At 39.0% G+C, this 23,319-nt stretch overlaps 1 protein-coding gene across 1 annotated transcript in view; it reads left to right on the plus strand.

Annotated features, from left to right (window-relative positions):
* IPO11 (importin 11) overlaps positions 1-23,319 on the plus strand; it is a 134,999-nt gene that overhangs the window by 72,701 nt on the left and 38,979 nt on the right. Inside the window, exons 22-26 of the mRNA XM_081089105.1 lie at positions 1,959-2,035; positions 6,767-6,846; positions 7,255-7,335; positions 21,677-21,772; positions 22,852-22,965. Of these exons, the coding sequence (XP_080945231.1) occupies positions 1,959-2,035; positions 6,767-6,846; positions 7,255-7,335; positions 21,677-21,772; positions 22,852-22,965 (448 nt within the window). The remainder of the gene's footprint in view (positions 1-1,958; positions 2,036-6,766; positions 6,847-7,254; positions 7,336-21,676; positions 21,773-22,851; positions 22,966-23,319) is intronic.

Below are 23,319 nucleotides of genomic sequence, written 5' to 3' on the forward strand. Positions count from 1 at the left end.
TGAAGAAGAGACTATTTCCTAAAAGTGGGAGTGGTCAGCTATGTCAGATGTGCTGATTGTTCTAGTGAGAGCAGTACATAGAGGTGAATTGGTCATATGGAGATATTAGGAGGGGTTTCAGTGGAGAAGTAATAACAAAAGATAGAATTGGAGAGATTGAAGCATGAATTGGAGTTAAGTAAGTACAGACTGTGAGCACTGATAAGTTGTTTAAGAACTTTTACTATGAAGAAGTGTGTGGAAATCTGGCAGCCATTGGCTGGTGTGGGGGATGCAAGTTCTAAAAGGATGGATGATACTCCAGAGAAACATAATTGAAGGAGGCAGTTGTGGAACTGTGTACCTGAAACCTATATGATTTTGTTAACTAGTGTCATCCCCAAAACTCAATAATAAGGAAAGAAAAAGATAATTGAAGGAGGCAGAAGGGATGGGATGCTAAGCAAGTATAGGGGTTTATTGTTTTTTAATAGCAGCAGGAATACTTTATCTGTTTTAATACTTTATCTCTTTTAATTGGAGGAATAATTTATCTGTTTAAGATGGATTTCTGTATTGTAGTTGAATGAGATAGGTAGGTGTTCTATGTAAGCTTCTATTTTTTCAACAAAATATGAAGTGTAATCATCAGCTGAGTGTTATGGCTGGAGTGGGAGTGTATAAAGATATGAGAGGTTTGTGGGAAGCAAGAGTATAAAAGTTTTATATTGGAGAATGGGAATTTGAACTTATTAGGGAATAACCAGTACCAGTTGATGTTTTTGGTCATATATTACAAAATTACACTTCAGACTTATTAAGTGATTTTTTTTAAAAATGGCTTTCCTCTGCCCTTCTTGATCCATCTTGCTAGAGATTTGTCATTGGTCTTCTCAAAGAACCAACCTTTGGCTTGGCTTTTCTTGCATGTTTGTTTCATATTATCTTCTGTTCCTATATTTATCTCATCTTTCTACTTGCTTTACGTTGGTATTTGTCTTTTAACCCATATTCTAAGATTTAGCTCAGTAAATTTTAGTTTTCTAATATAAGACTGTAATGGTATCTTTTATTAACTTAGTTGGTTTATCATATTAGAGTGCCTCCAAGAGGCCCTCCACACATATACTCAATAGATGTGAATAAAGTTAGACAAGCTAATAGGGGATGCTCTATGAAGCATGTTTCTGCTTTTCCAGAGAATAGATTCAGTATATCATCATTAGGTGTGTTTTCTGTGAGTGTTTGGTAGATACTCTCTTATGAAGGAAAGGTAAAGGAAGTTCCTTTCTATTTATAATTGGATGAGAGTTTTTATAGTGAATGATTTTGAATAGGATCCCCCTCCCTTTTCTTGCAGATATTGTGACAATTGTGTTTTGTCTTCTTTAACTTCTTTTCTAGAGGCTGTTTTGAGGAGGTAAACCAGTTAGTTACACACTTCTGTGATAAACTACAACCCATATATAATTTATTTTTTATACATTTATTTTTTTTCCAGATGCTATTATTTTAACTGAGAGTGGCTTGTTCATATTTTTACTAAGTTCATATTTATTAACATTTAAAGTAAGTGTTTTTAAACTAATTAATTAGTCCAGTGTTTCATTGCAGGGGCACATCAATTATACATGACAAGAATATATAAAGAAAATAAAACTGTGAAATAATTTTTATCTTTACCAGACCACTCATAATATCCATGATTTTGCTTTATCATTATAATTATACATATTTTGGTATGTAGTCACTTTCTTTACTGTTTTTTTTTTGCCATGTATATAGAAATAATATTACATGATTTGTAGGTAGGTTTTTAATTTTGATGAATTTGGTAATTTTTTTAAGAGAGATAATTTTATGACTTTTTGTATTGTCTGTTTTTCTTCTTTTACATGGGGCAGTTTTTAAAATATTTATGTTGTGTTGTTAAATAGCTTTAATGGTTACAGAAAGTGATTTACTCTTTCCCCCCCTAGGTTAGTGACTTTGGAAAACAGCCCATGCATTACACCAGAGTTGCTTCGTATATTTCAGAACATGCCACCGCTTCTTGGTAGGTATTAAAGCATAAACTTAACTACTGTTTTGAATGCAGCCATAATTAATAGTTTCTAGATTTTTTCCTATGTAAGTTTTAAGGATAATTTCTGCTTGTTAAAGATCAAGAAATTTACTAAATTACTGAATAAAAATCAAAGAGTTCTTAGGAAACTAATTACAAGTTAGGTTTGAAATCTGGTAAAGTTTTTGTTTGATAGCAGTTCTATAAGGTATTTAAAAGGTTATACTATAAGGTTGCTTCATCAGTACAATGAAGTGAATTAGTTATGCAAATAATAATAATAAAACCTTGAGAGTATTTGCTTAGGAAGTTTTCAATATTCAGTATTTTTGGAAGTGTCAATGAAGTACTGATGGGGTGGTCATAATAATCTGGCCAGTCATAATTATCTGGCTATCATTGTATACCCTGGCTTTATCCAGCTTCTTTTACAATGTGATTTTGTGCTATCAATTTTTCACAAATGAACTCTGTACATATTTCTGATTTAGCTAAGGAACTACAATATAAACCACATATAATCAAAATTATTAAATAGTGGAAAATCATTGTTTGTTGAAGTATTATATATGAGCTGTGAAATCATAAAGCTTAATGTTATTGAAGCAACACTTTTGGTACATGAAACCATAGAAATGGACAGGGTGCTACAAGTAGGCTTTTTGTCTCATTTAGGCCACCTTGGATGAAATCTAATTAGATGATTTTTTTTTGCCAATCTGAACATGTATTCTGAAAATATATATATATATCTCAAAGCCTAATATGCTCCCCGCTGGAGTTTGACTGGGAGACTGATTGCTTCTTATGACATGCGCTGACCAGGAGGGGGTGGCGCGGAAAGAAGGAAGGCCCCAACTGGCAGCCTGAGGCCCCAATCAACCCTGATTGCTGGCCAGGCCTAGGGACCCTACCTGTGCACGAATTTCGTGCAGCAAGCCTCTAATAATAATAGAAAATGAATACTTAACCTTTTATATATCAGCCACCACTCACAAGTATATAATAGCCTAAATTTTAAAAAAAACTTATAAAATTGTTGTTTTATGAGAGATTTTACCAGTGCAGATTGACATTTTTAAACTGATGGAGTATTTAAGAATTTTATACAGTGCTATTTACTGGCCATTTGGTTTTTGCTTTGTTTTGTTTTAATCTCCAAAATACTATTGCTTTTAAAAAGTGTTTGTTTATAAAATGTAAAATGTAAAAATTGTTTAAGGTTTGCCATTCAGAGTCCTCATTCTTCAAGACTTATTCATGAAGCATCTTTAATTCCTGCTTTAGTACTTTGGGTATACTAACTGAATAGTTTAATATTGTCAGGAAAAAGTGTTTATATAGTAATATACCAGGAAAAAGATATACTTATTTTGGCGATATTGAAAGATTGTTTCTTTCTAAGCTTGATCTAGAATAGTTATCAAAATATCTGTTAAGAGATGGCTTAAAAGAATCCTGTCTTAAATATTTCTTAATTATAGATCTTGATAAAATTTTAGGTAGCAATGATTTAGAAATAATATTCTCTGACATGCCTGGAATTTAACAATCCTAACTTCACACTGAAATATGAATCCTTCTCAGGGGTTGCCCAAGTCTGTTGTATAGTGTTGGTCTGTGAAACAATGTGAACAAGTCCAGACTAGACTAGACTTTCTCCTTGAGGAAAAAGAGACGATGTGAGTTTTTCATAAGGATAACTTTATTCGATATAAAGCCCTACCTTTTTATCCTGAGATTTTGTCTTATTTTGAAAAAAAAAAAATTAAATGACAGCCTTTGTTATTTCATTTTATGTCTTTCATTAGCATAGTAGTTGGTCACTCCCTGTCTCCTCGACTTCCTTATCCTATCTAATAAAAGAGTAATATGCAAATTAACCATCACACCCTTACTCCGTCAGTCCGTCACAAAGATGGCGGCAGCCATGGAGCTGGAGTGAGCAGGAGGCTTAGGTTGCCCCCGGCAATGGAGGAAGCCAAGCTTCCTGCCTGCCCTGGACGCCCTGAGCTCTGCTCAAGGCTACAAACTCTTAATTATAGAAGATAAATAAATCCCAGATACCTGCTTCCAGCCGGTGTGGCATCTGCTCAAGGAGGGGCTGGGAACATGGGTTGCCAGGGGCAACCCAGGCTTCGAGAGGGACCAAGGCTACAAAGTTTCAATTATAGAAGTTAAATAAATCCCAGATACCTGCTTCCAGCCCACGGCCGTGGCCAGCCTGAAAACGGCCATCAGCCCATCACCCAGGCTGGCCAAGCACCCCAGCGTGACCCCCACCCTGAAGAGGCTTGGCCAAACTGAAAACAGCCCTCAGCCCCTCAACCAGGCTGGCCAGTCACCCCAGCAGGAACCCCACCCTAAAGGAGCTGTGGCCATCCTGAAAACAGCCCTCAGCCCTTCACCCAGGCTGGCCACACCCCCATGGGGTGAGGGTCCCCACTGTGGGGCTTGACCAGCCTGCAAACAGCCCTCAGCCCCTCACCCAGGCTGGCCAGGCACCCCAGTGGGGACCCCCACCCTGATCCAGGACACCCTTCAGGGCAAACCAGCCAGCCCCCACCCGAGCACCAAGCCTCTATCCTATATAGTAAAAGGGTAATATGCCTCCCAACACCAGGATCAGCGGAGCCGCGAGGTCTCCCAGCACCGGGATCAGCAGAGCCGAGAGGCCTCCCGGCACTGGGATCAGTGTGACGGGGCAGCGCCCAAACCCCCTGATCACCCTGCAGTTCTGTGTGTGACAGGGGGCGGGGCCACAACCTCCCTATCCACCCTGCTCTGTTCGTGACAGGGGAAGGCGCCCCATCCCCCTGATCAGCCCTGCTCTGTGCCTGATAGGGGGGAGCTCCCCAACCCCCTGATCGCCCTGCAGCTCTGTGTGTGACTGGGTGCAGCGCCCCAACCCCCTGATCGGCCCTGCTCTGTGTGTGACAGGGTGCGGCGCCCCAACCCTCCCCACCCCCACAGGCCCTGCTCTGTGTGTGACAGGGTAGAGCCATAACCTCCCCATCAGCCCTGCCCTGAGTGTGACAGTGGCGGCGCCCCAACCCCCTGATCGGCCCTGCTCTGTGGGTGACAGGGGGGAGCTCCTCAACCCCCTGATCGGCCCTGCTCTGTGTGTGACAGGGGGGAGCTCCCCAAACCCCTGATGGGCCCTACTCTGTGTGTGACAGGGTACGGATCCCCAACCCCCCTGATGGGCCCTGCTCTGTGCGTGACAGGGGGCAGCGCCCCAACCCCAATTGGCCCTGCTCTGTGCATGACGGGGTGGTGCCGCGACCTCCCCATTGACCCTGCCTTGAGTGTGACGGGGGCGGTGCCCCAACCCCCCAATTGGCCCTACCCTGAGTGTGACTGAGGGTGGCATCGCAACCTCCTGATCCGCCCTGCTCTGTGCATGACAGGGGGCGGCACCCCAACTCCCCAATCGGCCCTGCTCTGAGCCTGACCAGGGGCTGCACCTAGGGATTGGGCCTGCCCTCTGCCACCCGGGAGCAGGCCTAAGCCAGCAGGTAGTTATCTCCCGAGGGGTCCAAGACTGCGAGAGGGCACGCTGGGCTGAGGGGACCCCCCCCCCCCCGAGTGCACAAATTTTTGTGCACCGGGCCTCTAGTCCTGTATAATAAAAGGGTAATATGCAAATTGACCCTAACAGCAGAACGACTAGGAATGACTGGTCACTACGACACACACTGACTACCAGGGGGCAGACACTCAGTGCAGGAGATGCCCCCTGGTGGTCATTGCGCTCTCACAGGGGGAGCTCTGCTCAGCCAAAAACCAGGCTGATGGCTGCCAGCATAGCGGTGGTGACGGGAGCCTCTCCTGCCTCCTCTGCAGCACTAAGGATGTCCGACTGCAGCTTAGGCCTGCTCCCCGCCAGCAAGTGGACATCCCCCGAGGGCTCCCAGGCTTCCAGAGCGATGTCTGACTGCCAGCTTAGGCCCGGTCCCCTGGGGAGCGGGCCTAAGTCAGTAGGTGGACATCTCCCGAGTTTGTCCCAGACTGTGAGAGGGCACAGGCTGGGCTGAGGGATCCCCCCTGAGTGCACAAATTTTTGTGCACTGGGCCTCTAGCTTTTATTTTATTTTATTTATTTTTTTTAAAACATACTAAATTTTAACAAAATAGTTTTCTCCTTTGCACTTTGAAAAGGAATAACTAAAAATAATATCCTTTGTCCAGCTATTCTGATAATTAGGTTTTAAAGAACATTTTTTTATGCGTAAGGGAAAAGAACAACAAAGTCCAAGGATTGAGAATATTTAAGCACAATATAATTTTTGGGGGGCATAATGGGAATTCTTTTCATATGTAGAGTAACATAATTCTTATCATATGAACCCATTTAAGCACATGTCCAAATGTGATGGTAAAACGATTCTGTTGCATGTTGTTTGCCTTCCAAGCATTAGAAATATAGTTTGATTCGAAAGATTGGGTCATTTGGTTATGTAGTTCTTTTCTGAACAGAAAAAAAAAAAAGAACTTCATATTCTTTTCTAAATTGATTTAACTAGTGGGAGATATATGAGAAAGCATTAAGTTATAGGTTGATGCCGGTTTTTAGATAGTTATCTATATACTAGTATTCTGAATAGCACTCAGAAAAGATTTGTGAAGAAGTGTAACTTAATTTTACATATATCACTTTATTTAAACTAACTGAACAATGAATTAGCTTGTCCTTTAAAAAAATATTTATTATTTTGTCAGAACAAAGTTCAGAAAATCTCAGAACCTGCTTTAAGATCATCAATGGTTATATCTTTTTATCATCAACAGAATTTTTACAGGTATGTTGTAGTTTTTACATTGTAAACATTTGTATAGTTATGATTTTGTTTCTTATTTGAAATTAGGAGGTACCTTTACAAAATTTAAATGATTCATCTGTATTACTTGAAGTGGGGGGGAAATTTTATAAGCATTGAAAACTGCAGGGCAGATGAGATGCAGCCATTAATTAGTTTTTTAAACCCAGAAAATATGCTCTTTGAATAAATAGATTCTCATATTGCTATAAAAATCAGCATAGGGAATAAGTTATACTTTTATTCTCTAACCTTTCCTAAAGAGTTGTAATTGTAACATTAGTATATAAATTTCAAATAGATTATAATGAGTCCCAAATTGAATTTTATGTGTTTTTTAGTATTGTAGATACATTCGTATGTATATTTTGACCTTTGATTGAATTTCAGACATATGCAGCAGGTCTGTGTCAGTCCTTTTGTGAGCTGCTAAGTGACATTACTACAGAAGGTCAAGTTCAAGTGCTCAAGGTATTGTCACTTTAAAAATTAGTTACAAGTTTATAAGATTATTGTTACAAGTTTTCCATCTATATTTTGTGAAATTGGATCTTTATTTGAGTTTGGATGATTGGCAAGGAGAAGAGTAATTCTAGACAGTAATATCTTTTAGCAGTATGCAGTATTCAGTTGGTCTAATACTTGGTCTAATACTTCAGGACCAGAAGTCTCAAATTTGACCATGCGTGCAGATCACCTGAGGATGTTGTTAAAATGCAGATGCCACATTTTTTAAAAAAAATATATTTTATTGATTTTTTACAGAGATGAAAGGAGAGGGATAGAGAGTTAGAAACATCAATGAGAGAGAAACATCGATCAGCTGCCTCCTGCACACCCTACTGGGTATGTGCCTGCAACCAAAGTACATGCCCCTGGCCGGAATCGAACCTGGGACCCTAGAGTCTGCAGGCCGACGTTCTATCCACTGAGCCAAACCAGTCATGGCCAGATGCCACGTGTTTAAGAAAGTCCCCTCATCCCGAGACCTTCCTTTGTACAGCAAGGCTTTAAAAACTTATGAATTATCCAAAGGCTGGTGATATTTGATACTCTCACCCCTCTAGTTTGTTAGCCGGCTTTTGGATAAAATTTTTCACATTATAAATTGTTACTTTTAATTTGGGTTGACTATCAGAATACCAAGTTTGTATGGATTGTGTAAAATTAAGAACCAATATCAAATCACTGTGTTGTACACCTGAAACTAATATATTATATGTCAGTTATACCTCAGTTAAAAAACAAAACAAAGCCAAAACAATCAAATAAGCTTTGAGTTAGTCTTTATGCATTATATCTTTACAGGTTAAAGATATATATTATCTTTTTATATCCTATCCTATATAATAAAAGGGTAATATGCAAATTGACCCTAACAGCAGAACGACTGGGAATGACTGGTCACTACGACACACACTGACCACCAGGGGGCAGACACTCAGTGCAGGAGATGCCCCCTGGTGGTCATTGCACTCTCACAGGGGGAGCTCTGCTCAGCCAAAAACCAGGCTGACGGCTGCCAGCATAGCGGTGGTGGCAGGAGCCTCTCCCGCCTCAGCAGCGCTAAGGTTGTTTGACTGCAGCTTAGGCCTGCTCCCCGCCGGCAAGTGGACATCCCCTGAGGGCTCCCAGGCTTCCAGAGCGATGTCTGACTGCCAGCTTAGGCCCGTTCCCCCTAGGGAGCGGGCCTAAGCCAGCAGGTGGACATCCCCTGAGGGGTCCCAGGCTGCGAGAGGGCACAGGCAGGGCTGAGGGATCCCCCCCTCCCGAGTGCACAAATTTTGTGCGCCAGGCCTCTAGTTGTAAATAACAGTGTATAATTAAGAACTAACAGGTTCAGCCCTAACTGATTTGGCTCAGTGGATAGAGCATTGGCCTGCAGACTGAAGGGTCCCGGGTTTGATTCCGGTCAAGGGCATGTACCTTGGTTGTGGGCACATCCGTAGTGGGGAGTGTGCAGGAGGCAGCTGATCGAGGTTTTTCTCTCATTGATGTTTCTAACTCTCTATCCTTTTCCCTTCCTCTCTGTAAAAAAGCAATAAAAAATATATATATTTTTTGTTTCTTTTCTTTTTTTTCCTTATTTTTTTTTCCTTTTTTCTTTTTTTTTTTCACCTTCCCGCCTCCACCATCCCACCCCCTTCACCTTCCTCCCCCCACCCCATCCCCATCCCCTTCACCTTCCTCCCCTTCCCCCCTCCACCGCCGCACCCCCTTCACCTTCCTCCCCCAACCCCATCCCCTACCCCCTTCACCTTCCCCCCTCCACCGCCCCACCCCCTTCACCTTCCTCCCCCACCCCATCCCCCACCCCCTTCACCTTCCTCCCCCATCCCATCCCCCACCCCCTTCACCTTCCCCCCTCCACCGCCCCACCCCCTTCCTCCCCTTCCCCTCCTCCACTGCTTCACCCCCTTCACCTTCCTCTCCCAAGCAATAAAATATATTTAAAAAAAAAAAAAGAACAGGTTCTGAGTTGTATATCATCTATATGTTAAATCTATATGCCAAATACAGAAATAGTATTAAATAAATGTATATTTTTACATATAAACATAAGAATATATTTAAATATATTATTACACTAGAGGCCCGATGCACAAAATTCATGCAAGAATAGGCCTTCCTTCCCCTGGCTGCCGGCACTGGCTTCCTCGCAGCCCCGGCTTCGTCCGGAAGGTTGTCCAGAAGGACGTTCGGGAAGATGTCCTATCTAATTAGCATATTACGCTTTTATTATTATAGATGTATATTTGTGTGTTTATATACATACCTATATATACATATATTCTTCATATATAGACTTTGCCAGAGAGTGTAGCTGTTAAATGTATGCCTTTTTTGTTTTTGATTTCTTAGCTATGTTCTAAGTGAAATATGAGAGCTGCTTAGGTGAAGTGTTACTATCATAACAAAGTGGCATTTATTTTGTGAAAACCATGGCATTGCTTTAGATCCTAAAAACTATTTGGTTGCCTCCTGTGAAATGAGAAGTGTTTGCACAAAAAGGTTCATTGTAAGAAATGTACTTAACTAATCACCGTAATGTAGCAGTAAACACAGAATACTTGGGGGACAAAGTGGATAAAAGTTTGTTCATATAATAGCTGCTATACATCTAATAAGAGTAATCATCAATTTGAGCTTATTCAGGCATTATAGTATTTTATTTGTTGTTCTTCAGACATTATACACACATATGCACATGTAAAGCTCCAGACATCCATGTTAACACATTGTATGCGGGAAACGTATTTATATGTTTTACGTTGACTGGTAGTAGGGTGCAGGACACGTATTAATACGTTTTTTATAGACTAGGGGTAGAATGCAGGTAATGTATAAATACGTTTATTTTTATACTTTTTTATTGCTCTAAAGGGATGCTAACATGCAGATATACGAATTCCAAAGGACAAAATTTGGGTCTCTAACACATACAATGGTGAATTATGTATATACTTCCAGGTACAACGGTAATCAATCTATTCAACTGCAAAAATGGCCCGCGCCACCTGTTAGCGCGAGATAAGAAATACCCGCAAACAGTGTGTTAACATGCTTGTTAATTTCACTTATAAATTGGTTGCATTTAGTATATCACTGATTATATAGTTGTTTACCATGTAAGTCAGGGGTCAATAAACTTTTTCTGTAAAGGATCACATAGTAAGTGTTTTAGACTTTGTGGGCCATATAGTCTTTGACTCAACTATTTATATAGTTTATTTACAAAATTATGCAGTTGGTTGGATTTGGCCCATTGGGATAGTTTTGCCAACCCCTGGTACTAATACTCAGAGCTTTCTTCTGTTAAGCATAGGTAATAGAAAAACCATAGTTTCTGCTCTTAAGACAGGTAATAACAAATGTTGGAGAGGTTGTGGAGAAAAAAGAACCATTATCACTGCTAATGGGAATGTAAACTGAAACAGCCTCTATGGGAAACAGTATGGCAGTTCCTCAACAAAAAAAATTAGAATTACCATATGACCCAGCAGTCCCTCTTCTGAGTATCTACCAGAAAAACTTGAAAACATCTATTGGCAAAGATATATATGCACCCCTATGTTCATTGCAGCATTATTCACAGTGACCTAGACATGGAGACAACCAAAGTTTGATAGAGGATTGGATAAAGAAGATGTGGTTCATATACACTATGGAATATTACTCAGGCATAAGTAAAGAAATACTGCCATTTGTGACAACCTGGATGAACCTTGAGAATATTATGCTAAGCGAAATAAGTCAGAAAAAGCTAAGAACCATATGATTTCACTCATGTGGGATATAAAACTGAAACTCAAAGACACAGACAGACAACAGTATAGTCGTTACCAGAGGAAAAGCGGTGGGGGAGTAATAAGCGGTAAAGGGAGCCCAATATCTGGTGAGGGAGATGGTTTAACTTTGGGTGGTGGGCACACAATGCAGTATACACTTCATGTATCATAGAAATCTATACTTAAAACCTATATGATGTTATTAACCAACTAGGAGCCCAGCGCGAATCGCGCCGTGCCGCCCACCTACCTGCAGCCCTGCCTTGACACCTGAACCTGTCCACGCAGAGCTCCAGTGCACCTGGCCCAGCCCCCAAACCCTCTGGCCGCTTCAAGCCTTGCCCTCGGTTCCTGTAGTCTCCTCGGGCTGGTCCCGCCTTCCCTGGGTGCCTCCCTGCTTCCACCCTGTCTCTAGAGCAATGCATTGGCTCCATCCCATCATGGTGCCCGGAGGAGAGTGTGGAAGCCTCCGGCCTGCTGCACTATGCTCCTTCCCCTGGCAGGTGGGCCATGGGGCATTCAGAGTGCGAGCGGTGGGTGGTGAAGGACTAGTGAGGGGGGCGCTATGGGCTCTCACCCCTGCCCTCCATGGCATGGGATGGTCCCGCTTCCTCCGGGCGCCTTCCCCCTTTTGCCCCGTCTCTGGAGTAATGCCCCAGCTAATATGCTAATGACCTGATCGTTACCCGTTATGGTGTATCGAACATTAGCATATTACCTCTTTATTAGTATAGATGCCACCCCAATAAAATTAATTAAAAAAAAATATGAACTGATGAGAAAAGGAAGGAGCTTGACAATATTATTAAGGACTGTATTTGTTTCCTAGGGCTACCATAACAAGTACCACAACCTGGGTGACTTAAAACAACAGAAATTAATTTATAATAATTATAGTGGTTATCTCTCTCACAGACTTCTGGAATCTAGAAGTCAATATGTCATCAGGGCCATTCTCTCTCTATCCATCGCTCTCTCTGTAGACTGCAGAGGACAGTCTGTTCCATGTCTTTCTCTTAGCTTCTGGTGGTTGCTGGAAGTCTTTGGCTCCCTTGGCTTGTACATGCATCACAATGCCTCCGTTGTCCCATGACATTTTCTTCGTATTTCTGTTATTTCTTCTTTTAAGGGCACCTATCATAGGGGATTAATTTTATCTTAATCACATCTGTAAAGATCCTGTATTCAAATAAGGTTACATTCACAGGTATCTGGGATTAGGACTTCAACATACCTTTCTGTGTGCAGATTTTAATCTATAACAAGAATGTAGTATTAAAAAGTAAATTGATGACTTTTATGTATAGAGAGGTAGTAAGGAGAACCTGATCTGAGTAGGTTTTTGTAGATAACAGTGGCTCAGTAGAAGAGAAAATGGCTCCAAATGATACAAGGGATTGGGATTTCAAATCTAGAGGGTATATGGAAGGATTAATTTGGAAAAGGAGCAAAAATTTGTTTTCTGAGTTGGCAAAGATGGCAGTAATTGAAGCTGTGGTTATACTGGTAGGTGAAGAGTATAGGTAACTGGCATGTGACCTTGGTGTCTTCAGTCAAAAGAGACAAGGTTGTCAGAACTGCCTGATGCCCGTCAGTATGAGACAGAGGTACACTGCAGAATGACTAGAACAGTACTTCTGCACTTACTTCGGGGTGGGGGGCAAGTATTATTCATCTCAGTGTTCATTCTTAAATGAATTATATCTTACTGATGTTTCAGTTGATTTTTAAGCATGATTCAGTTATATTAATATCTTAGGCTTTAAGGCTTTAAGATAATTATAATGTTGAAAGGTTTTTTAAAAGAATTGAGATAAAAAGTTCTTTAGTTGATTCTGACCCTCCCTCCCCCCAAAGTCTATTTACCAAACATTATACTCTCTAGCACTCTCTCTGAGTTTTCCTGTCATATTTTTTCTTTTTCTTTTTTAAATATATATTTTTTATTGATTTTTTACAGAGAGGAAGGGAGACGGATAGAGACTTAGAAACACTGATGAGAGAGAAACAGTAATCAGCTGCCTCTTGCACACTCCCTACTGGGGATGTGCCCGCAACCAAGGTACATGCCCTTGACCGGAATTGAACCTGGGACCTTTGAGTCCGCAGGCTGACGCTCTATCTACTGAGCCAAATCGGTTAGGGCTTCCTGTCATATTTTAAATCATAATAGAAACTTAAAATTAATAGAGGGAAAATAGAGTGAAACTGTATGGCAGAACTCTGATTTTAATTTTATAGGTTCTTCAGTTTCTTTTTTAGAGTAAAGGATAAAGGCTGAGAATCTGTGCATGCCACTGTTACCAGGGAGCATGTGGGCTTCAAAGGGGTAATAACGGGAGTCTCTGTCTGGCTTGTTGAGACCCAAGTGTGTCAATCTTCACCCACACTAATTTCAAAGTATTCTAGCTCCAAAGCTTACAAATAACATTGTGATTTTCTGTTAAATATTATAACATTATCATTGACTTGTTTACTAAAGTTTTTTGTGAATTTATGCTCTTACCCAACCGATGTGCTGGCACTATATAATTATAGTGAGGAACTTCATCAGTCTAGCTCAGGCACAATCTTAACTTAATCTTTTGCCTTAGTGATAATTTCTTCTCTGGAAGTAGAAGAGATAACAAGGAATTGACACTTGGGACTTAATTCTAACTATTTGAGGGAAAACTGATTGGCAATGTGGGAGTGACAGAAATTTGAGAGAAAATTGCTATGTCATTAAGATGTTATCTTTATAGATTATTCAGTGTATGTATTTTTAAAGTTTTTTATCCTCTGCTAACCTATAAGCTTTTCTGTGATCATAAACTTAGTAAATATATGTTCTATTTTCTCTGAATGCATACAATGTAAGTGATTTGGAAGCCTGGGAATCCATAATTCTCATGTTACGGATTGCCAGGTGATTATCATGACATCGGGTAGAAGTGCTGTGTAAAGTATACTGACAGTGCATTTGGAATGTTATTCTCTCCATGACCTTTGCCTTGGTTTGCACAGCCAGTTCTGCTACTTCTATAGTTCTTGAGTACATTCTGGGCTTAAATTCTATTAGTTATTATGTAAGGGTTTTTACTATGTGATTTGTTATAATCTGTAACTGAAATATCTGAAATCCTCTGAGTTAAATTACAATTTATATGTTTTAAGTGATGAAGGAAAGAGGTTGCTTCTTATGTTTAAATTTGAATTAAAAATTTTTTTCTCCTGCTTTTCTGCAATGTTATTAGTAGTAAAGTAATTGTTGAAAGACAATTTGTTTTAAGTCACATGGAATGGACATTGTGAAACTTATTTGAAAAATGAGTCAAGTTTTTAGAATATGTCCTAAGGAGAATATTTACTTTCTTACTATTTTTTAAAAAATAATATTCATGTAAAATACTTAGAGGCAGGTTACACTCTGGACTGCAACAAAACTGTATGGTTAGAGTATTGGCTCTACTACTTCGAAGCTCTGTGAGGTGAGCAAGTTTATCTATGTTTCTCACTTTCCATCTATAGAATGGGGATGAAAACTTTACCTACTTCCTAGGTTGAGGTGAGGATTACATGAGTTATATAACAATGCCTAGCATGTAATCAGCTAATCTAAGTGTTGGCTATTTTAATCTAATTTAATACCATTATGTAGTTATCTAATAATATATACACCAGTAATCTCCCTTTGGGGTAAAACACACTAATACACTTGTAGGCCACAAAATTGGTTGGTTTTTGAGATCTTTGGCTGTAAGAAAAACAAAACAAGACAAAAGTTATTTTGCCTATTCCTCTGACCATTTCTTCTAAATAAATGTTTATTTAAAATAAAGAATACATTAGTTAACTTTTTAAAAGTTAAGTAGGTGATTTACACAGTGATAGAGCTTTACTCTTTATCAAGAACTACGTATCTTACCTGACTCTTTAAAATTAATTGTATTTCTTTCTTGTTTTTCAGAATAGCACAATTTAAAATTTTTTTATTTATGGAAAATTCCAGATTTACATAATGTACAATACTATTCTTACAATTTTAGCAGAAAAAAATGACTTTCTTAGAATTTTTTCCTTTGAAGTAAAAGGAAGGTAATGTCATTATTTGTCCCTCAGTTTTACTTAATATATTTTTTATTGAATGACTCAGCACAAATCAGTTTTCATACATATATATTAAAATATTTGTAACATTTAACATAAGTTATAGATTAAACCAATTTCTCTGTAACTATGCCAATAGGAGGTCGTTAATACTTTAATTAAAATTTGATAACATGATTTAGGGCTATTTTTATATGAACATTGCTATGGTCAAACCTGTATAATTGATTTGATCTCAAACCAGTATTTTATTGTTTATTAAATAGATGTTAAATACTAGGAATATATTAATTATTATTAACAAGGTATTTATGAGTTTTTAAATAAGGAATATTCTAGGACAGTGGTGCTTTTATTCTTGTACATGAAAGCTGAGAGTACTCTTAAAAGTTTTGGCATTTTCCTATTCTCAGAGTTCATTAAAGCTATAATAATAGTTTTTAATATTAGCTCATTATTTTCATTTTTAATACCTTTCAGATACTGTTTCTTAATATAGTATGCTATATAACATTTAAAATACATTTTTTACTAAACTTTACTGTTATACTGATTTCTGACAGTATATGAAAGTAACTTTGTGCTTTGAAGCAGAAAATTACAATGTTATGAAAATTGGATACACAAGTATGCCTACTTTAGGGCAAGTGGTTAAGAGCAAAAATAGACTTTATTATATTCTATGACTTGGAACAACTTATCTAGATGAATACAATTATATTCTAAAAATACTCAAATTTAATTGTTAAGATTTCTTAATTTGAAATTTGTCTATGTGTGTATATTCAACTTTGAGTTTAGAAATTCTGTCCCCCCCCCCCCCCCCCCCCGTGATCTAATCAAGCAGTAATGAGCCAGTTGCTTTCATTCTTTGTGATATGGTTTATTTAAGATGGCACAAATATTTTTCTGGCATAATTTATTCTATATTAATAATAGCTAATACTAGCACTTACTATATGCTGCACATTTCTAAGCACATAATATAGAGATATAGAGTTCATGTAATGCTCCCATAAACCTATGACAACAGTACTGTTCTTTTCCCAGTTTTTACAGATGAGAAATTAACAAGCAGTAAATCTCTTGCCCAGGGTCACACAGTTAGTAAGTATTGGAGCTGTGATGTAAAGCTAGGCATTCTGACTTCAGGATTCATGATCTAACTTCTTGTAATTCAGTGTAAGCCTAAATCAATAGAATTGTTTGAGTGCAAGGCACAAACTAAAAGCTTGCATTCTTGACAGATTTTAAATACAGTCTGTTCCAGGTATGATCAGAAAAGGGTTGGATTAAAATTAAAGTGCAGAAGTTCAATTTGTAATAGCAAAATGCTTATAAAAATAGTAATATATGATTGATTATTTTGCCATGCAGAAGAGTACAGCTTTAAAAAAAAATGAAGACAACCTCTGTAGACAGTTTTAGAATGATTTTGGAGCCTATAAGTAAAGACTCATGTCTAATCCTTGTATTGAAAGAGTGCCACGTAGACACAACGGAAAAATAAATCAAACTAATAAAAGTGGTTGTGTAGGGGGCAGAGGAAGAGAGAATGGGAGCTAGATCTCCTAGGGTATATATCTGTTTTGTGTTTTTGCTTTAGAGCCATGTAGATATTCTACATGATTTAAAATAATGAAAGTAAAGCAATTTCCTAAAGATAAAAAACAAGATGAAACATTTGAGTCTATTATGATGTTGGTGGTAGAGACATCTGAGAAGAATATTTCAACTAACTTTAATACACAGTACTTTACAGGTATGTCACTGGTAGAATACAACGTTAGAACAGAAACAAGGATATTATAAATTACACTAGAGGCCCGGTGCACAAAATTCGTGCATGGGGTGGGGGTGGGGGGTGGTCCCTCAGCCCGGCCTGCACCCTCTCTAATCTGGAACCTCTTGGGGGATGTCTGACTGCCGGTTTAAGCCCGATCCCACAGAAATCGGCAGTCAGACATCCCTCTCACAATCCGGGACTGTTGGGTCCTAACCGCTCGCCTGGCTGCCTGCCTGATTACCCCAAACTGCCTCTGCCTGCCGGCCTGATGCCCCTAACTACTCCCCTGCCGGCCTGATTGCTCCTAATCACCCTCCCCTGCCGGCCTGATGCCCCTAACTGCTCCCCTGCTGGCCTGATCGCCCCTAACTGCCCTCCCCTGCCGGCCTGATTGCTCCTAATCACCCTCCCCTGCTGGCCTGATCGCCCCTAACCACCCTCTCCTGCTGGCCTGATCGTCCCTAACTGCCCTCTCCTGCCAGCCTGATTGCCCCTAACTGCCCACCCTTGCCGACCTGATCGCCCCCAACTGCCCTCCCTTGCTGGCCTGATTGCCCCTAACTGCCTCTGCCTTGGCCCCTACCGCCGTGGCTTTGTCCGGAAGGACATCTGGAAGATGTCTGGTCTCATTAGCATATTACCCTTTTATTAGTATAGATATCAGTACTGTTATTAGTAACACTGGTATTGCTATTTTGAAACACACACACACACACACACACACACATATAGTAGGTAGAAAGAAATAAGGTTATTAGAATCTGGCTCTCTTCAGTATATTAGAAGATGGAAATATTAAAGAAGTTATGTAAAATGATGTAATCTTGGATTTGGTGAGGTTATGGCATATGCTTTTTGGGAAGAGAAACTAGGTGAGAAACTTACTGTCTAGAAGCAGTATCAATCCAGTGGCAGCAAGTACCCCAGAACCCTAGATTGTGCTCTGTACATATTGTGTCCTACTGGTTAACTCCAGAGCTCAGGCAAGGGATATACAAGATAATCTTGGAAGCTCTGTTTGTGCTAGAAGGAAGGAAAGGTGGGATTTTGTCAAAAGGATGCAGAAATTAACTGTATAAAAAATATTTTTATTGATTTCAGAGAGGAAGGGAGAGGGAGAGAGAGATAGAAACATCAATGATGAGAAACATCAATGATGAGAGAGAATCATTGATCGGCTGCCTCCTGCACACCCCCTACTGGGGATGGAGCCCTCAACCCGAGCATGTGCCCTTGACTGGAATTGAACCTGGGACCCTTCAGTCCACAGGCCGACGCTATATCCACTGAGCCAAACAGGCTAGGGCAGGGAATTAACTTCGAAGGAGCTCCCACTGGCTAATTATGGACAGTTTGAACAGTAAAACAAAAGGAAACTAAGTGGATTAAAACACATCAAACATGTTAAAATCCCTGAGAACATAAGATTCCCCACCAAGAAGAGTAAGCTGTGATTGAAGTTCTGTTAACATCTGGAAATTACCTTACTTTTAACTACTTATTATTCGTTATAATTAGTGTCATTTCCTTTTTGGAGCTGTTTGGCAGTCTGGTGCACATGTATTTCACTTAAAATAATATACACAATTGTATATTACCACTGAAGTCAGAGATGCATTTTTCAAAATTTTGTTTAGAAGTGAAAACTATGTCAGAATGTTTGACCATTATAGAAGAACCTTCACTATGGAAATAGTTTGAAATCTGGCTTTTAAGTCACAACTGCAAAATATTTCTTGGGAAATGGATTATATATAGAGTGTTATGTGTGTGACAAAAATGTAGGACCATTCCATATGGATTTCCCACAGGCATCTCAAGTTCAACATGTCCAAAATCAAACCTCATTATAACTAACAACACCATAATTTGTATCCATTGACCAAACATGAAAACTAGGAGTAATCCCAGACTTCTTCACCTTTAGTCAGCTGTTCAATTTGTTTTCTATTTTTTATCAGTTCTACTTGCTGAAATTTCTCTTAATTCAATTACACAATCCCTGCCTCCAAGTCTGATAATGGCATTTTCCTACATAATTTTTCAGAAACAATCTTCCCTTCCCTAGCTGTGATTCCTACTTTTTGAATACAAAGACTCCAATTTAGTTTTGAAATATTTTAGTTCTTTTACATAATAGTAACTATACCTTTATATGTAAAGAATATGTACAGCAACACCTTGCTTGTATTAAATGATATATACATTTAAATGAATTTATATTTTAAAAGTCATAATGATCAAATTTCTTTTCTACACAAATGTTTGTAATCCTTTGGAACTACTCAGATGTTTTTGGTGTAATTTTTTTTATACCTTTTGTCTCTGCTCTATGTTCAGACATATTGACCCCATCAGGTATTTTATTACTTTAATTTTCCCAAAGAAGTCCCTTCTAAATGCCTTTTGAATTTCTTCTTTGTAGCTTTCAGTATTCATCTCTCATTTTCTTTATCCTTTTAAAAGTGTCCCTTTCCCTTTTATCTTTTCTTAAAATTTTAGTTGGGTTTCAGGAGGAAATGAAGTTAAATATGTATCTGACATTAAGATGGCCTTACTTTCCACTCATAGATAAAATGGAGATTGTCTAGTGACATCATTCTCTGAGACTCAGTCCTCCAGCATATCTACATCCCCATCTTTATTCCAAATGCCTTTCTCATCTCTATTCCAACTCCCATTTTTTTTTTAAACAAAATAAGCCTTATGAAGATCATATTTAATTATGTGCTGAGTCTCCTGTGGTTTTTAATCAGGAACTGTAATATCTTTTATTCTGTGTCTTTTAGTAGATAGCATAGTGTTTAGTCCATAGTAAAAAAGTTTTTATATTTTTAAGCTTGTCTTGTCTTTGGACATCCCCCTTTACTTCTTACTCAAAATTAGAAAACGCTGTCATCCTGGCCAGGTGGCTCAGTTGGTTGGAGAGTTGTCCTCTACACCAAAGGTTGCAGGTTCGATTTCCAGTCAGGGAAAATATGCAGGTTTTGGGTTCGATTCCTGGTCAGGGCACATACGTAGACTGCAGGTTTGATCCTCTGTCAGGGCATGTATGGGAGGCAACTGATCAATGTTTCTCTCTCACATTGATGTTTCTCAGTTTCTCTTTCTCTTTCCCTTCCTCTCTTTATTTAAAAAAAAAAAAAAATCAATAAGTATATCCCTACCCAAGGATTAAAAAAAGAAGAAAAAGAAAAGAAAACATTTTCATTCCTGGGTACTTTGTGCTTATCTTTAAAACGTTTTGAAATGCCTGGAGGTGTATTTGATTGTCCTTGTGTTCGGAGCATGTTACTGGTACATGATGAGTCCAGACTGAAGATACTAAAGGCCCCTCAGTGCGTGGAATAGTCCTGCACAGTAAACACTGTCCCACTTAGAATGCCAATAGTCAGTCTTGAGAAACGTTGCTTGAAGTTTAAAGGGAAACCTGGCTCTGCCTTGAGGCTGGTGCTTGCCCACAAGCCTCTCAAATGGTGTCTGATTTTCTTCCTCAGTGATGCTTCCTGACCACTGCCTGTCTTAGTCCCTAAACAATAAAACAGCCCTGGTTGGTCAGTTGGTTGGAGTGTCATCTTATGCACCGAAAGGTCACTGGTTCCATTACTGGTCAGGCCACATGCCAGGTTTTGGTTCCATCCCTGGTCAGGCAGGGTGGGTGTGGGAGGCAACCATTTGTTTTCTCTCTCACATTGATGTTTCTTTCTTTCATTTCCTCTCTCTCTAAAAACCAATAAAAACATTTTTTAAAAAAAATATATATTTTATTGATTTTTTACAGAGAGGAAGGGAGAGGGATAGAGAGTTAGAAACATCGATGAGAGAGAAACATCGATCAGCTGCCTCCTGCACACTCCCCACTGGAGATGTGCCCGCAACCAAGGTACATGCCCTTGACTGGAATCGAACCTGGGACCTTCCAGTCCACAGGCCGACGCTCTATCCACTGAGCCAAACCGGTTACGGCATAAAACCAATAAAAACATTTTAAAAATAAAACAAAAGTAAGCAAACAAAATCACACCCCGCTCTGAATTTTCTGCTACCTTTGTTATGGACAGAACCCATCTTAATCATATAAGAGTAATTTTTATAAATTTTACTTGTAACAATCATTGCTCATGATTAGTAATATACATGATCACATTATGAATGAAATAATATCATCTCTCATTTAATAGGTAGTATATATACAACATGCCTTTTTCTGTCCAATTTATTGATAAATTTAAATGTAGATTTCTTTTTGGGCATTGTGTACAGTTGTTACTAATTTTCCTTTTCACTATGAAAAGCCAATACTTTGGAAATGCCTTTTGCTGCCTCTATTTTAATGTTTTGTAATGGTTTTTCGTTTAAAATGCAAAGATAAGAATTCCATTAACAATATGATACCAATGGTATTGGAGTGTGATTAATTATAATTCTATGTAGGGTGTATATCTGTGTCTAGATATTACACATTTTATGTCAAATTGCATTTTTAATGAATTATTTTGTAACAGTGTGTCTAGAGCCAGAATATCAATTACCTACCTCATGTACTCATTTGTATCTTGGATTTGGTGTGTATTTAATACTTTGTTTTTTTTTTTTTACCTGTGACTTTCGTTATTGCCTGCAACCAATGTGTCTTTATGATTTTTAGGTTGTGGAAAATGCCCTTAAAGTGAACCCAGTATTAGGCTCGCAAATGTTTCAACCGATTCTACCCTGTGTTTTCAGAGGTATTATAGAAGGGGAGGTAAGATTTTTATTAAGCTTCTAAGGACAGTACTGGACCCTGAGAGTTCTATTTTTAATTATTTTCCCTCTTCATTGAAAATTTATATCTTCATTGTCTTAAGTAAAAGGAAAGCTTTTAAAAATACTTGATTATTTTGAAGTAAATTTCAGATATTCATACAGCTTTGTTATTTTTCCACATAGGGAAGGGTAGATTTCCTTTGCTATCTCATCTCTCACTCATATGTTCTAAGTCCAGCTCTTAAATTGATCCATTTAACTATGTATGTTAAGAACATTTAAAATAATATAAATATATAAATACTAGTGGCCCATTGCACGAAGATTCGTGCAATAGGCCTTCCTTCCCCTGGCTGCCGGCACCAGTTTTCCTCCGGCACCCGGGACCCAGGCCTTTGGTCCGGCTGTAGCAGTGAGGCTTGGCTTCTCTGCTCCGGCTGCTCCCAGCCCCTCCTTTTTTTTTTTTTTTCCAGCTCCTCGAGTGGAGGCCAGGGCTGGCTGGGAAGCCTGGGTCGCCCCTGGCGACCCAGGCCCCCAGCCACTCCTAAGCTGAGTCCAGGGCCCACGGGAAGCTTGGCTTCCTCTGTCGCCGGGCGCAACCCAAACCTCTTGCTCGCTTCAGCTCCGTGGCCGCCGCCATCTTCAGTTGTCTGCAGTCTTCCCTCCCTGCTTGCGCATGCAAATTAACCACCATCTTTGTTGGGTTAATTTGCATAGTCGCTCTGATTGGCTGGTGGGTGTAGCAGAGTGGCAGAGTGACTGATGGTTAATTTGCATGTTTCTCTTTTATTAGTGTAGATGCCATTGGTAAATATCCTTTCTCTGTTCTTCTCTCTTTATTATATATATATATATACACACACACACATATATTCTATAAGTATATATGTAGTACATATATATTACCTTGTATGGCATATTCATTTAGTAAGTTAGATTCAGGTAAAATTAACAGTTCATTCTAAAGAAGCAATATGCAGGAGAATATTGTTATTTCATATCCCTGTTGATTGTTAATGTCCTTGATTATTTATAATTGCTTAATACGATTTTACATGTACTTTTTTAATTGTACAGAGGTATCCTGTAGTGATGTCAACATATCTCGGAGTTATGGGTCGAGTCCTGCTACAAAACACGAGTTTCTTTTCTTCACTTCTTACTGTGATGGCACATAAATGTAATCAGGAGGTAAGAATCAGGTTTTTTTTTAAATTGAAGGAAGTCTTTATCTAGGTAAAGATTGGAAATAATTTGGTGAAATAATGATTCTGTAAAAGCCTTATTGTATTCAGACTTTCATATTTTAAATCTTTAATAACTACCATTTTACCTATAATTTGGGAGAAGAAAAAAGAATCTGAATGGCAGTTGAAACTTATATTTTCTGTTCAAAATGGGCAATTTTATTCTTAGTGATAGGAGTACATTAAATGAAACAGGGATACATATAATCATATGCAGTTTTCGTTTCATTTCTTTACCTTGTTTTAAATGCAATGCAGTGAGTTTTCATTATCATTATTGTGGGAAATGATCTTTCCC

The sequence above is a fragment of the Myotis nattereri genome, assembly GCF_964212035.1.
Source record: "Myotis nattereri genome assembly, chromosome: 4".
NCBI classification, from domain to species: Eukaryota; Metazoa; Chordata; class Mammalia; order Chiroptera; family Vespertilionidae; genus Myotis; species Myotis nattereri.